Source organism: Zingiber officinale, unplaced genomic scaffold (genome assembly GCF_018446385.1).
Source record: "Zingiber officinale cultivar Zhangliang unplaced genomic scaffold, Zo_v1.1 ctg59, whole genome shotgun sequence".
Lineage (NCBI taxonomy): Eukaryota > Viridiplantae > Streptophyta > Magnoliopsida > Zingiberales > Zingiberaceae > Zingiber > Zingiber officinale.
The window spans coordinates 53,131-67,551 of record NW_024589958.1 but is presented as its reverse complement, the minus strand read 5'-3'; the positions used below and the strand labels follow the sequence as shown (position 1 = coordinate 67,551).

Below are 14,421 nucleotides of genomic sequence, written 5' to 3'. Positions count from 1 at the left end.
GTTGGGTCTCCATGTCTAGCATTTTGCCACATCCGACCAACCTCGAACTAGCCTTCTAGCCTCCTCCATCAACCTTGCGTCCTTCGGATATCTCTTATCCTTCATGCCTTGCCTTCAAGAGTTTCCTTCGGCCTCATCCTAGTTGTTGGATTATACACCACACTCGATCAACCTCGAACTAGCCTTCTAGTCTCCTCCATCAGCCTTGCGTCCCTCGGATATCTACTCATCCTTCACGCCTTGCCTTTAGGAGCTTCCTTCAGCCTCATCCTAGTTATTGAGTTCTCCTTGCGAAGTCACACTAGGACTTACCTTGCCAAGACTACATGCTTGGACTTTCCAATTGCCTGGCTCCTTACCAGAACTTTCCTTTTGCCAAGATCACACTTGGACTTTCCAGTTGCCTGACTCCTTACCAGGACTTTCCTTTTGCCAAGATCACACTTGGACTTTCCAGTTGCCTGACTCCTTACCAGGACTTTCCTTTTGCCAAGATCACACTTGGACTTTCCAGTTGCCTGACTCCTCACCAGGACTTTCCCTTTGCCTGGCTACACTAGGACTTTCCAATTGTCTGATCTCACTTATCAGGACTTTCACCACCAAGTCTGGTCAACACTGACCTACTTGAATTTTCACTCTTGCCAACCTTCCTGTTGGACTTTCCCAGATGCCTAAACTCCAGTTAGGACTTTCCCATTGCCTAAACTCCAGTTAGGACTTACCCGGTCAAGTCTCCGGTCAATATTGACCCACTTGACTTGTCTTTTCATCAACCTGGTCAATCTCTTAACCATTCCCACAATCAGACGATTGCTCCAATAATTTCCATACATTGTCAAACATCAAAACTCAATTCCCGACTTAAGCTTGACTCAACTCAAACTTAGTCAAACTGGTCAAACTTGATCTGAAAAAATTACCCCAACACCAAAGACTTCACATTAATTATTTATAATATAATAACACAATTAAATTATATATTTACATATTTACTTATTGACTTATTGTTACGGACCGATTTTACTCCACTTGTATTAAAGATTTTCCCTTTTTTTTTAAGGTTCGGTTTAAAAATCTTTGATACAAGTGGAGTGGGCCTTGTCTCTAAACAAATTGATTTAATTCATTATATAAATAAATATTTGCAGTTACATAAAAATTAATTTAATTCATTATATAAATCATATATAATCGATGCTACAAATTGAACCATATTACAACAAAAATCAGATCAAATTGTAATAAAATGATTTAGTTTTAATCAAAGATTTTTAAAATCGAAACTGAAAAAATTGAATCCTAGTAGAGTAAAATCGGACCAAATCGGTCGATACCCACCCTTACATAATACTAATCTTTCTATCTTCCATCATTTAGCAATAATACATTTTTGTAAATTGTATTTTGTACACAACCAATCGACGCTCTATTTTTATTTGTTACCCGAAATTTTGTAGTTTGTTCCAAAACTCCTCTTGAAAGTGCAACATACATCATGTCTAAACACACATTGCGAAGAAATATGCCAACATTTGGTATTGTTTGACCTTATGATTTATTTATTGTTAGAGCGAAACTCAACCTTATGAGAAATTATTTACGTGCCAATTCAAATGGTAGCTCCGAATTTTCTTCACTTGTCAAAGGTATCGGTGAAGAAAATAGCAAGTATACTAGTAAGGACATGTAATGATCTTTGCATTTATGGAGTTTCTACCAAGACTATGATATATTAACCATGTGCCATTACACAAAACAAGTTCATGTGCAACATTTCTCAATAGCATAATAGCATAATAGGACAACCTAATTTCAAAGTAATTATACGTGGTGGCAAACCGCTTTAGTAAGAGAATTTAATAATTATTCTTGGAAAAAGTTGTTGTCATCTTCAATACTATCTCAAGATATATACATTTCTTCTCTTCCCGGGTAAAATTTGAGATAAGGATATCATTAATTATGTCAACATCAATATTTTTGGGGTGATAATTGCTCTTCCAACCATATAGTTTGCATCATTCACATTTTTCATCATATTTGAGAAAACAAAGTTAGTCAACTGTTTCATTGATTGCTCTTCTTCCCACAATATAATAATCATTTTTGGTAATCTTATAAAAGTAGGTAATCTTATAAAATCACTTTTTACAATATCTTGTAAACCACCCCCACACACAACAAAAATTGTGAAAACTCAATGTCTCTAAAGATGTATTATATTTACACGATTTTAGAATGTCAACCTTGAAATACTTACGACAATTTGTTCTCTTACAAATCCTCTTTTTACAACCAATAGTGTTTGACGAAAATCTCACCAAAAAACAGCCTTCTCGCCAAATGCCAAGATGTTTCTCATAATATCTTGAAATGTTTTGTTAACAGATTCAAATGAATGCCGATTTGCCATTGGAGCCTCATCCCATACTATAGTTGAGGCATGACTAATTAACTCTGTAAGGTCACTTTGTTTTTCAATTTTACAAAGAACATCTGCTATTGGCCTAAGTGGTATTTTAAGTCGTGAATCGTTGTCCGTTCACTGGGTAATATTGTTGCAGCTATCCCTGAAGTTGCTACCGCAATTATAATTTTATCTTGCTTTCTTAAATGAGCTGTAATTGAACGATATGAAAAGATTTTCCCAGTTCCTCTTGGATCGTCAATGAAAATAAGTTTTGATTCATTAAGCACCACAGTGATAATGCCAAATGCCATCTTCAGTTGAGGATTCAATAATTGAATGGATCTCAATCTTCATCTAAAATTTGAATGAAAAGCTCATCCTTAATTATCCTAGGAATGGCAAATCAAAATCATTGAGCTTAATTTTTTTTATACCGATGTAATAATCTCCATAGCTTAAGCAATAATCTAATTATGATGAAATTTTTTTTTTAACAAAGATAATATTTTAACACCTCTTGATAAGTAGAAATAAGTAATGGAGAATATGGTTGGACTCCTTGTGATCTTAGAAATTAACATGATCTAGATGAGTCCAATCGAATATGTATAGGTCTATTAATAAATTTTAATTAAAATTTGTTATTAATATAGAAATCTTAGATGGTAATCATTTTAAATCATATGAATTTTTGAGGGGGAAAAGAAATCTATGTCCTTCATTGTATTTCATGTTTTTGAATAGGTTAAAATGTTATTGAAATTGTCTATTTCATGTTTTGGAATTTTCTTATAGCGTAACGTGTTATTATTTTATTTTTTTAACCTCCGTAAAACGGAAGCAACTTCTTTTTCGTTGCTTCTTCCTTGCCCTCGAGTCAATTGCTGCTGGTGCGCGATTAATGCGCCAGGCATTTGCTCCTTGCTTTGCCTTTGAGATCTCTCTCTCTCTGATCCATGCGGCTCTAGATTCCCGTCCACGGGCAAGGCTTGGTCTCCCCCGCATCGTCTTTCTTTTCGTCCTCGCGATCCAGATTTGTTCCTTAGGGTTTGGGAGAGATGGACTCCGGGGAGGTTGTGGCCCCTGGCTTCACCGAGGCTTTGCACCCGTCGATCAAAGGTGAGATTTTTTTTCTTGTTCTTTTGTTAGTTTTGTCGTGAGGCTGATAAATTTGTTCGCTTTGGCTTCGCTTTGTTCGGGGAACGTTGGTTAGTTTGTTTTTAGTTTTCATTTGACTTTGCTTCGTTCGATGAGCGTTCGGTAAATTTTGGGATTCCAGTTTCGTTTGTTTGGCTTGATTTATCAAAATTAGGCGTGTAGGGATTTCATACTGATGGACGCGGAAGCATCATTCTGTTAGATCTTACATGGTAAACATTATGCATTGAACCCGGCATTATGAAGTCCAGGGAGCTGACGTGAGAGTCGAAAAGACGGATAGGGATGATGCATTATTCTAGTATCCGTTTTCACAAATCTTTCACCGAACTTTACTTCTTTTTTTTTTCTGGTCAAGTATCACTTTTTTTTTTCTTGTGTGACTGTTTTGATATCCAAATCATATTTACTATAAGCTAACTTGGATATTTCATAAGAAAATACATCAGATGCTTTGCAAATTAAAAGAAGACAATCATTTTTGAAAACTCTCATGAAAAATTAAGGAAGAACAAGTTATTTTCATGCATTTGTGGCATTGATTGATTTTGAAATTATGGAAGAAGATTTTTTGTATTCGTGAGATTGATCAATTTTGGGACTAAGGAAGATGATTCTTAGATTTTAGCATTTTGACAAATTTGAATTGACTTCTATGATATAGCACTGGCTATAAACGCATCTAGCTTGAGTACTGCTATAACGCTACATTCTTACTTCTTCATTTTTTGTATTAAGTCCAAGTGCTGGGACCAGTTTTTGCTCGGTTTAGAATGATTCTATGACCGTGCCTAGACACATATGGACATATTGTGGATATACATATTTATTTTTAAGGTTGAGACAAATAGCTTAACTTAAAACCACCATAATGGATTTGCGGCTCCATCTTTACCTTTGGAGTTTGGTATTGAAGGTATGCACATTGCACACTAGAACACAAAGTTTAGTTTGTTGTTGCCTATTTTCACCTGTTTTTATTTTCATTATCTTTTTAATAAAATGATTTGTACTTTATGAAATTAAATCTCAAATTATTTCAGCAGCTAACATGTACAACTTTTTGTGGTGTGTATGTGGATGTTATGCTTTGAGATTCTACAGTAAGCAACTACCAAATCAAATGACTGAAATATTACCTTTTTCCTGTTTTAATGTCTGCTTTGAGATTCTACAGTAATCAACCACCAAATCAAATGACTGAAATATTACCTTTTTCCTGTTTTAATGACTAATTATTTGTTCCCAAAAGTATATTAGTGTTTTATTAGATTTTGGTTTCCTATCTGTTTCAAACATAATTTCCTTTTGCAGAACTCAAGAAGAAACATCAGAGGGATTTGCAGAACTTGACTTTGGCCGCTCAACCTTTCAAGACTTTTTATTTGTTTGTGTTTGCTACTCTACAATATCTTAGGCAATCACTTATATATATTTTAAGAAAGGGCGGTTGGATCATGGCTTTAACTGTTCTTTTTGCTGCTCTGGGTTTCTTTCTTGTGAATGATTATGGCTCCAATGAGAAGGTATCTTGCTATCATATTGATTTTTCACTCACTCGTAAGTCACAATGAAAGGTGAAAAGCAATTGCAAATTTCCTGTAATGTGGGAAACAAGCAAACTAAGTGTCTAAGTTCATCGTAGTTGAAGTAGATAGTAACTCTTGCGTGTTATAATCATTAAACCACTTGTCGTGTTGTTTCTTCTATTTTAACTAGCTAGTATTTCTAATTTGTTTTTTTTAGAATTAGATCTTTTACTATGTTTGTTGCTTAACTCAGTTCACGTCCTTGATTGCAGCATATTGTGGAATTGCTTCATTATTCGAACTATGTTCTGTGGTGGGTGGCACTAGGTGTGGCATCATCGATCGGGCTTGGTAGGTAGATATTGAGTTTGAGGCTCCTCTAAACTCAGTTTCAAGCCTGTTCAGTAACTTGGTCTGAAAAAAATCTGCAAAGAACTTTCTTATAAGAAACATAATAATCATATCAGTTCACTATAGTTTCTTTTGACTTTCTTTCCATATAGATTATGTTGAGGAAAGCTTTATTTGTGTAATTTGCCGCTGCTAGGCTCCTTAGGATTTAGGAATTCCAATACGCCAAATTTACTTCAACCTCCACCTCATGCAAATACTTTTTAGTTCTTTTTGTTTTGTTAGTGTAGATCTTATTTGAACTAATTTAAATTTCTTATTTGATTCATTAGTTCTTGTTTGAATGATGCATCCATTTCATAGATTTTGAACAACATTGTGTTTTGCTAGGATCTGGTTTGCACACATTTGTGCTGTATTTGGGTCCCCATATTGCTTTTTTCACTATCAAGGCCATGAAGTGCGGCCGAGTGGATCTCAAAACTGCCTCATATGATACCATACAGTTAAAAAGAAGACCTTCATGGCTTGAAAAAAGGTGTTCTGAGTTTGGGCCACCAGTGTATCATGCCTTACCTGGCAGTTTAGTTAGGATTCCTATCTGCAGTATTCTTCCTCAAGTTCAGCTGGAGGCGATTCTTTGGGGTTTGGGTACTGCCCTTGGTGAGCTTCCACCTTATTTCATCTCAAGAGCAGGTAAGTTTTTCCGATTCTTTGCCATAAATCACAATCCAGGTTCCTGTGACAGTTTGACTTAACTCTTCCTTGGTCTCTATTGAAATTTTTATCCATTTTGTCTACTTTCACCCACACACATGTTTTTCTTTGTATTGTCCTTGAAGGTCTTTTATCTAACTATTAGGCTATTTTTTGGATTATGCTCTAATGAATCTGGTAGTATTAATGGAGGAATCTTCATTAGTTTATTCATGAATGCCTTATTCTAAATAATTTTCTTTTTTCACCAACAATATTTCCCTATAATTGATGTCATTCTACCTCTTGAAACACATTGGTCTTGTTTCCATTGTTATTGCAATTGTGATATGCTTTATGCTTGCTGCGAATGCAATTTCCAGCATGTTAGCTTTGGTCATTTTTTGGGAAAAAAGGATCTAGTTTGGAAGTTGTCACTTCTCAGCATAGTTATCAGAATCATATGATTTACAATTCAAATCATGCAATTCAATTTGTACTCAAAATGGTTCGAACTGTATGGGTGAATAATTTGTGTCTGATTTGACATGATTCAAGCCAATTCAGTACTAATCAATTGATTCCTGAATATGAACTTAGCCATTAATTAGTTCTAATCAAACAAACCAAAAAGTATGCATGATCTTCAATTTGCATGCACATTTTATACAAATTATCAAATACACACCTAACCTAAATTATATTTTCAAACTATCAAAACATCATGGCTAGACCTAGCTTCAATGGAGGAATCAGTGTCCTGACTCTTTTAATGGATTATATATATATATATATATATATATATATATATATATAGTAGTTTATAAGATAAATAGAATTTTTAAAATGTTTTGGAAGGATAATCTAATGATATATAATCATACTAGATGTCAAATATAATATTCTTACAAACTTTATTAAGGGATTTTTCTTCTTGTTTATTTTCTTAACATGAGCCATATGATTCATTATTCACAAATCCGCCAAAAGAATTTCACAATTGAACATCAAGGAGTCAGTAATCTTAATTATGCCTACTATGTGATACTGTGATACGATAATTTCTTGGGATAATTTTCAAGGAACTAATCTGTGCCTGCTTTTTTGCCTAATCACAGCATTACTTTTCTGAGTTTTCTCTTTCAAATTAATCATTCAAAAACATTTGTCATCACAATTTATCCTTTTCCTGTATTCCAGGAGCTGGTATTGCAGTCGTGCATTGAATTTGTTTCATTAATTGCACACCAATTATCTTCCTTTTCAATCATAGATTAATTAGTTTGATTTTCTTTGACAAAATATGCAATGCAGCAAGCTTGTCTGGAAACAAAATGGAGTTGGAGGAATTGGATGCAGTGTCAACAAAAGAAGACAGCTTGATATCTGCTTTTTTAAAGAAAATTAAACGTTGGTTCTTTACTCACTCCCAGCATCTTAACTTCCTAACAATTTTGATACTTGCTTCAGTAAGTTGTCTATATATTTTTTTTTTCAGACTTTGACTGCATTAGTTTCTAATTGCTGCTTGTTCATGTCTTAGTCTTTGCCATGGAAAGGTCATTTTGGTGGAAGCACTTTTTTATTCTAGCATTCTTATGTCATGTTTTTATGTTTACATAAAAGATTATTATTTGAAATTTGACCTATTAGTTTGTCGTTAATGGTGCAATTTAGGTTCCAAACCCACTTTTTGATCTTGCTGGTATTATGTGTGGGCAATTTGGGATCCCATTTTGGAAATTCTTCCTAGCAACCTTGATCGGAAAGGCATTGATAAAGACTCATATTCAGGTAACTAATTTAACTTCCCTCCATCTTTTAAGATTCTTTAATCTTCTATGTGGTAATATTGAATCTTCAAATTAATTAAATAGGGATGTTGGTTGATGCTGCATTCTTTATTTTCCATATATTAATCTGCACAATGGCTATGAAAAGATAGAGAATTATATTCTTATACAACAATTTGCACAATTTATTTTTAGAAGATTGAAGGAGGATTTCTTTAGCTTTGTAGGAATGGAAGACGCCTAATGGAAACTATCCTACTTACTTTTAATGCAATCCACATTTGTTAAGAATTCTAAAGTTCTTTGTAATGGTTGCATCTGTGGCATTTGAGGAATAGTGATGTCTACTGCATTGGTCCTTGCAATATATGGGAAGAGGGAAGGAACTTTGGATGGGTAAGGGCCCACTGTGGAATGGAGACAAAAATAGGGGTGATAAAGTGAATGATAGAGCAAGGTGAGAGCAGTGAATGTGGAAGAACAATGAATGAATAGTTGTGTTTTAGGATCCACATCATTGTATGTGATTCTCAAAATATGGGGAATATAACCTTTGGTAAGCGTTAAAATGTTAATTTTCAATGAAACAGGGATGATGTACATTAGTACTGAATTTTTGCAATGGAAAAAAAAAGAAAAGAAAAATCAACAGGCAGTCTGTTGTGTGGAAAGATAGATTATCCAATTGGTCATTAACTGCAGAAAGCATACAAACTATGAATGTCTGTGTTTACAAGGGGCATAAGATGAAAAACAATATCTTCTTCTCGTCTAGTTATACATTAGTTATTCTCTTTAAGTAGTCACAGTTTATTGCTAGTTTTATTGGTGGAGTTTGGATTTCATTTATTGTTTTCCTTGATCCTTGTTTACTAAACTTTGATATTCTTTTACAGACAGTTTTCATTATTTCTCTGTGTAATAATCAACTCTTGGAATGGTTGGAGAAGGAGTTAATATGGGCGCTTGGTCTTATCCCTGGTCTATCTTCTGTGCTGCCAAACATTATTGCTAAATTACGAACGGTACAGAGCAAGTATTTATCCTCCCCGGTTCCAGAATCGCCCCAACCAGACGGAATGGTAGGTCAAAAAAAAGGAAGAGAGAATTTATGCTTCTCGTGGTTAAGGCAAGCATGGAACTTCTTTCAGTGCAGCATTTTGATCCCAATGTTTTTGGTTCTTCAGGCGCAGCAGCAGTGGAACCTATCGTTCACGATGATATGGAATACGGTGATATTGCTCGTGCTCGCTAACTTCTTTGTGAAAATAGTGACCGCTACGGCAAAACGATACCTAAAGGAGCAGCAAGAATTGGAATTGGCTAATCAAGAAAAGATGTTAAATTCACTTGAGCAGTAGATTCAACTAATATCTGCTACCGGAAGCTACATTCGATTCATTCAGCAGGCACCCTCGGCTACAATCCGTTAAAGCACAACTCTCCCATGGCAAAATCAATGGCAGGTTCTATTTGTTCACCTGCTCCGAAGGGAATCAACTTATGCATTTAATTTCAAACATGAGAAAATCTAGCAGTTAAAGTAAATCCTCATGTTTAACAATCATTTGTCGTTCAAGCAATAGATTGAACAAAGGATGTTTTCTGGAAGTCAAAGGTTACTGACTCCACTTGTAAACCGTCTCTTTCTGGTTTAAAAATGCTTCAAAGGTACCTTAATTGTAGTTTCTCTACATTTTAAACATTCAGTTTTATTTTATTAATGATATTTTATTGACTAAGATATATATTTTAATAATAATAATAATAAATTTTTAAAAATATTTGGGTTTATGAGATCATTTTATTCTTGGCCCACACACAGTAGCCCTTCCCAGACGCAACCAATTGAAAGTTAGGAGGAATCAGATTCCCAAGATCAAATCGCGGACCAAGCTTTGTGATCACCTTTCCGTCGATCATGGCGACGTAGCGATCTGCATCCGCCGCCAGAATGGTAAGTGTGCTTGCAGGGTGAATCCCGTTTTGCATCCTTATCGCAGCCAGATCAGTTATCTGCTCCTTCAGTCCCCAGTCGAACAGATGATCGTAGAACTACAGAATAGCAATTTTGTAATTGATACAAAGATGATCGGAGAAATTTTGTATCTGCAAATATGAATGGATCGCTTACGATGGAAGGGATGCCTGGGTGGGTGAGGATGTAGGCGTAGCCCTGCATGACCTTGTCGGAAGGGAACGGCCACAGCTTCTGGGTGGAACCCGTATCGTGGTTGTCGATGAAGGTCACCGACTTCTCCGGCCACCATCCCATCATCCCCGGCGGCTTCCCCTGCGGATCCTTCATCCTCCACAGCTCACCCTGCACCGCCGCTTGCAGCACCCCTTTGGTGGTGAAGTCGAACGCCGTGGCGCTGCCGCCCACCTGCTTCACCCAGTTCGCCACTTCCTGCCGACTGCCATCTTGATCGTAATCCGGCTTCCCGTCGCTGCCGTATGCCAACGAGCTCCAGAACTCTGCCACCGCGAGGTCCGGCTGCGTCCTCTGCAGGTATCCTCTAGCCACGCTGGACGAGTAGCCCTTGGCGAAGTCGAGCCGCCACCCGTCGAATCCGAGGTCGGTCTTCAGCCAGTTCAACCAGTCCGTTAGCTCCTGCTGGACTTGGGCGTTGAGGTGGTCGATATCGGGTGCGGCGCCGAAGTCGGCGCCGGTGTCGGCGTTCCCGGTGCCGTCGGAGTACTGGGTGTCGTCGCGGCAGATCATGTGGGGACCCCAGTCGAGCCGGGCGTCGTCGGTGCCGCCTTCGAAGATGCACCACACTCCTCGGCCGTCCTGCTTCTCCGCGCACCGGTGGTTGATCACGATGTCCGCCAAACACTTGACGCCTCTAGCGTGGAATGCGCTGATCAGCGACTTGAGTTCGTTCTGGTTACCGTATTTGGAAGAATTAAGGTCGTATAGCCTCCCCGGCATGTAACCTGCTCAAGCACAACATGGAAGGAATGACTGAATGAACGAACGAGTTCTTTCGTGATGGAAAGACCACCTTGCGGACCGACGGAGTGCGAAGGGGGAGGAAGCCACACATGAGTAACTCCGGCACCGGCGATGTCGGTGATTCTGTCCTTCAAGAAGTTGTACCAACCGCCTTGCTGCTTCCACGACTCCCAGTTGAACCCCTGCAACAAGTTCTTTAGCATACCGGAAACAACACGACTGATTAAAACAGATCCTCCAATATCACCTGGAAGAGGATCTGAGCTCGAGCTGAGTGAGGCCCGAGAGCAAGCTGCGATAAGAGTAGGAATGCAAAGACAACAAGATCATGGATCCTCATCTCTCCCCCTTGCAAAATGGACACAATCAGAGAGGTGAGCAAAGAGGAGCAAGGGACCGATGGACAGGAGCTGCAATGAGATAAAAACTGAGCGTCGCAGTTGGTTTATATAGATCGAGTCGGTCGGACACGAGTGCACGCGTATGGGGGTTGTTTGTTTGAAGGAGATGGGGCATGCAATCCAAGCTCGATTCGTTTGTAACTGAAACATGGGCCATGCTCTCTCATTTACCTTTCCCTGTTTTTGGTCAAAATTGATCAGCTTTTTGTATAAATGCGACTAACAAAGCTAACCATCGATTCAGCAAGCCACAAATATATTGCAAAAAGAAGAACAAATCACAATTATATGTTGTCACACATAATACAGAGGTATAGGAGTAACATAGAAAAGCAGTGCAAAATATCACTTCTCAGGGAGATTTACATATAAGTATTTGAAAGAAGGAAAAAACTTGTTGAAGTTCATAGACGTAGACAGCTAAGAAGAGAAATTAAGAACTACTAGTTGCTGTTGTTTTTCTTATTTTTATTTCCTTGTTTACATTTTCTCTAATATTGACATTTAGTAAAGGGTGATTAGAGTGACAGGATCCAAGTAGGAAACCTACATCAGCCTCCATTCTCTAGTCTTTCGATCAATATCTTAGTATAGTTGTCCGTGGGGTACATTTTCAACAGTAATGCCAATGGAAGGTTAGCATGTAAATTTTTTGCAAAGATAAATTAATGTAATAATAATGTCAAGAACAACTTGACTTCATTAACCATATAAGAAATTATCAAAATCAATTTGACTTCATGTGACTCTTCATCAACTAAGTAAAATTAAATTATCCCACTAAATTTAATGAAATTCTTTATGACAAGAGTCATTAGTATATAAAAGAATAAAAATCTAATTGTCTTATATTTAATTAAATGATGTAATGTAATTATAGAAGAACGTAAAAATATGAATCTAAGGACCTTGTATGATAAATAGGGGCCTTGTATGACAATAAAAGTATGTAGTAAATCCTCATATGTTATTAATAAGTTTCTCCTATTCTTCTTTCCTCGTCCTAGTTTCACCAAAATTCCAACATGATGGACATATCGAAGGGATCCAATGATGATGCATCTAAGCTCAAGGAGCTTTGATCTATTCACTCATTCTCTTCTTTAATAGTCTTTCGGCCATGTTTAGCATCCAAATTGAGATGGATAAATTTTAACACACTTTTAAAATGTATATCAAGTTTGAAATAAGTTTAGTTAGATATGAAAATGTTAGATTTACTCATTAACAATGGTAAGTTCCTGCCCCTATGCATTTGCACGCGTCAGATTCGGCATTAAATTACTCTGCTGATCGCTGGGCTTGTGCCAGTGCCAGTGATCTGCTACTGCTGCCGCTACTGCTACAGTGTCGGCGAGGGCTGCTGCTGCTGCTGCTACTAAAGAGGAGAAAACCTTTGGAGATTCCAAATCTCCTTGATCACCAGCTTTCGATTTGCGTACCCAATTCAGGGAGTCGGCACGCTCCGTCCATGGATTCCAGGAAAGGCAAAGGGAGACGGAAACAGAGATCACCAATAACGACGACGACGACGACACTCCTCTGCTGCTCTCTCATCGCCTTTTTCTCCCTTTCGTCTCTGTTCGCCACTGCTCGCTCAGGTACATTTACGGCACACTCTCCTAATTTGGTGCTTCATTTTTGCTCAAGCATGCTTCTTTCTTCTCTTCTTCCCGCGTACGTCGTGTTTGTGCTTTTTCCCAAGCGATCTGGTTCCTTTCCCTAAAAATATTCGAGTAAATTTAATGATGCAACGTCTATATCTACATCCATACTTGTTAAGTTTATTTACATCAATTTGTTACTCTCTGTCACAGATCTTGGAAATCCAACAAGGATTCCTCGAGTCCAGGTCCTGTTTCGAATCCCAATCTCTACTTCTGTAGCAAGGAGGACCCCTCGCAGAAGTAAGAGCGTCTTTGCCTAAATGTCCTGTCTATGCTAACCTGCGCTGGCCGGGTGCAGGGACGACGGCGGGGGCTGGGCGGCGGCAGCGGGAGGCCGGGATCGTACCCTCCGCTGTGCGCGGCCAAGTGCGGAGCGTGCTCGCCGTGCAACCCGGTGCACGAGGCGGTGCGGCCGGGCCAGCCGGCGGTCGAGGAGTACTACCCGGAGGCGTGGCGGTGCAAATGCGCTAATAAGCTCTATATGCCCTGACCGGCCGGCCGGCCGCCACCACCATTCAACTCTTCCAAAATATTCCCGACACTAAGCGGCGCAATCCATATGGTTGAGGGAGATGACGCCAAATTAGCCTTCTTCGGTGGAACCATGCATGTCTGGAGCAGGGGAGACTCAGCTCATGCTTTCAGACAACAAGCATCATCTTCCAACAAGCAAATAACTATCCAAAACATCAATTTCAGTCGCAGTGTACACATAGATCGATCTACAGTTTTTTAAATTTCCCTTTTCTTTTCTTTTCTTTTTGAAGCATCAAATGTTTTCTGCTAAGTTTGGTCGTACCATCAAACTGTTTTGCATGTGTGAAGGGTAAAGGCTGTTTTGCCTTTTGAATTATTGTATCTTTGAGTGGCTCCTACTTGATGGAGAAGGAGAAGAAAGGCAGAGGGACGAAGGAACTTTGTGCTATTCGCTCCCCTAAAATTAACATGATCATGAGCCGTGTATAAATAAATCAACCGACGTGATCTTAGGTAGTTATGCATTGTAATTTTGTGTATAAGACTTTTGAAATTTAAAATGAATACAAATATATAAAACTATATTATATTTGTACATGGATCGATATAGATGATTAATGATGGGATAAAATCATGATATATTATATTATGATTTTATTTTATATTATAATCTTTAAAATATTTTAAATTAAATTCAGAGATTCTATCAGAAAATATTACAACGTGTTGTTAATTTTACCAAGACTAACAACACAGTTTTTTACAAATTAATAATTATTAACCGATTTCATCCCATAACGAACGGATTGATGGATCTAGAAATGACTAATTGATCATTCCAAATAAAGTAATATGTGTGCGGCTCAATCTCTTTATTACACTCATGTAGTCAAACATTACCGTGATACATGGTATTGAACCCATTTTTTTTTAAAAAAGTTTGTTCCCGCCTTGAGAAATGATGTCGGAGACTCATT

At 37.8% G+C, this 14,421-nt stretch overlaps 3 protein-coding genes across 3 annotated transcripts; 2 read left to right on the top strand and 1 right to left on the bottom strand.

Annotated features, from left to right (window-relative positions):
• The first annotated feature begins 3,258 nt into the window (after positions 1-3,258).
• LOC122037510 (vacuole membrane protein KMS1-like) lies at positions 3,259-9,391 on the top strand. Its single transcript, XM_042597018.1, has 8 exons — positions 3,259-3,532; positions 4,886-5,097; positions 5,373-5,451; positions 5,842-6,147; positions 7,462-7,616; positions 7,825-7,941; positions 8,837-9,022; positions 9,128-9,391. The coding sequence occupies exons 1-8, from the start codon at positions 3,472-3,474 to the stop codon at positions 9,299-9,301; spliced, it is 1,290 nt and encodes a 429-aa protein (XP_042452952.1). The 5' UTR covers positions 3,259-3,471; the 3' UTR covers positions 9,302-9,391.
• A 196-nt stretch (positions 9,392-9,587) lies between these two features.
• Positions 9,588-11,448, bottom strand: LOC122037509 (alpha-amylase isozyme 3C-like). The gene is made up of 4 exons (XM_042597017.1): positions 11,147-11,448; positions 10,949-11,081; positions 10,075-10,880; positions 9,588-9,995 (listed from the first exon to the last, which is right to left on the bottom strand). Exons 1-4 carry the CDS (start codon positions 11,237-11,239, stop codon positions 9,732-9,734), a joined length of 1,296 nt encoding a protein of 431 aa, XP_042452951.1. The 5' UTR covers positions 11,240-11,448; the 3' UTR covers positions 9,588-9,731.
• A 1,054-nt stretch (positions 11,449-12,502) lies between these two features.
• On the top strand, positions 12,503-13,892 carry LOC122037515 (EPIDERMAL PATTERNING FACTOR-like protein 4). Its single transcript, XM_042597024.1, has 3 exons — positions 12,503-12,901; positions 13,118-13,152; positions 13,266-13,892. Exons 1-3 carry the CDS (start codon positions 12,550-12,552, stop codon positions 13,455-13,457), a joined length of 579 nt encoding a protein of 192 aa, XP_042452958.1. The 5' UTR covers positions 12,503-12,549; the 3' UTR covers positions 13,458-13,892.
• The last annotated feature ends 529 nt before the right edge of the window (positions 13,893-14,421 follow it).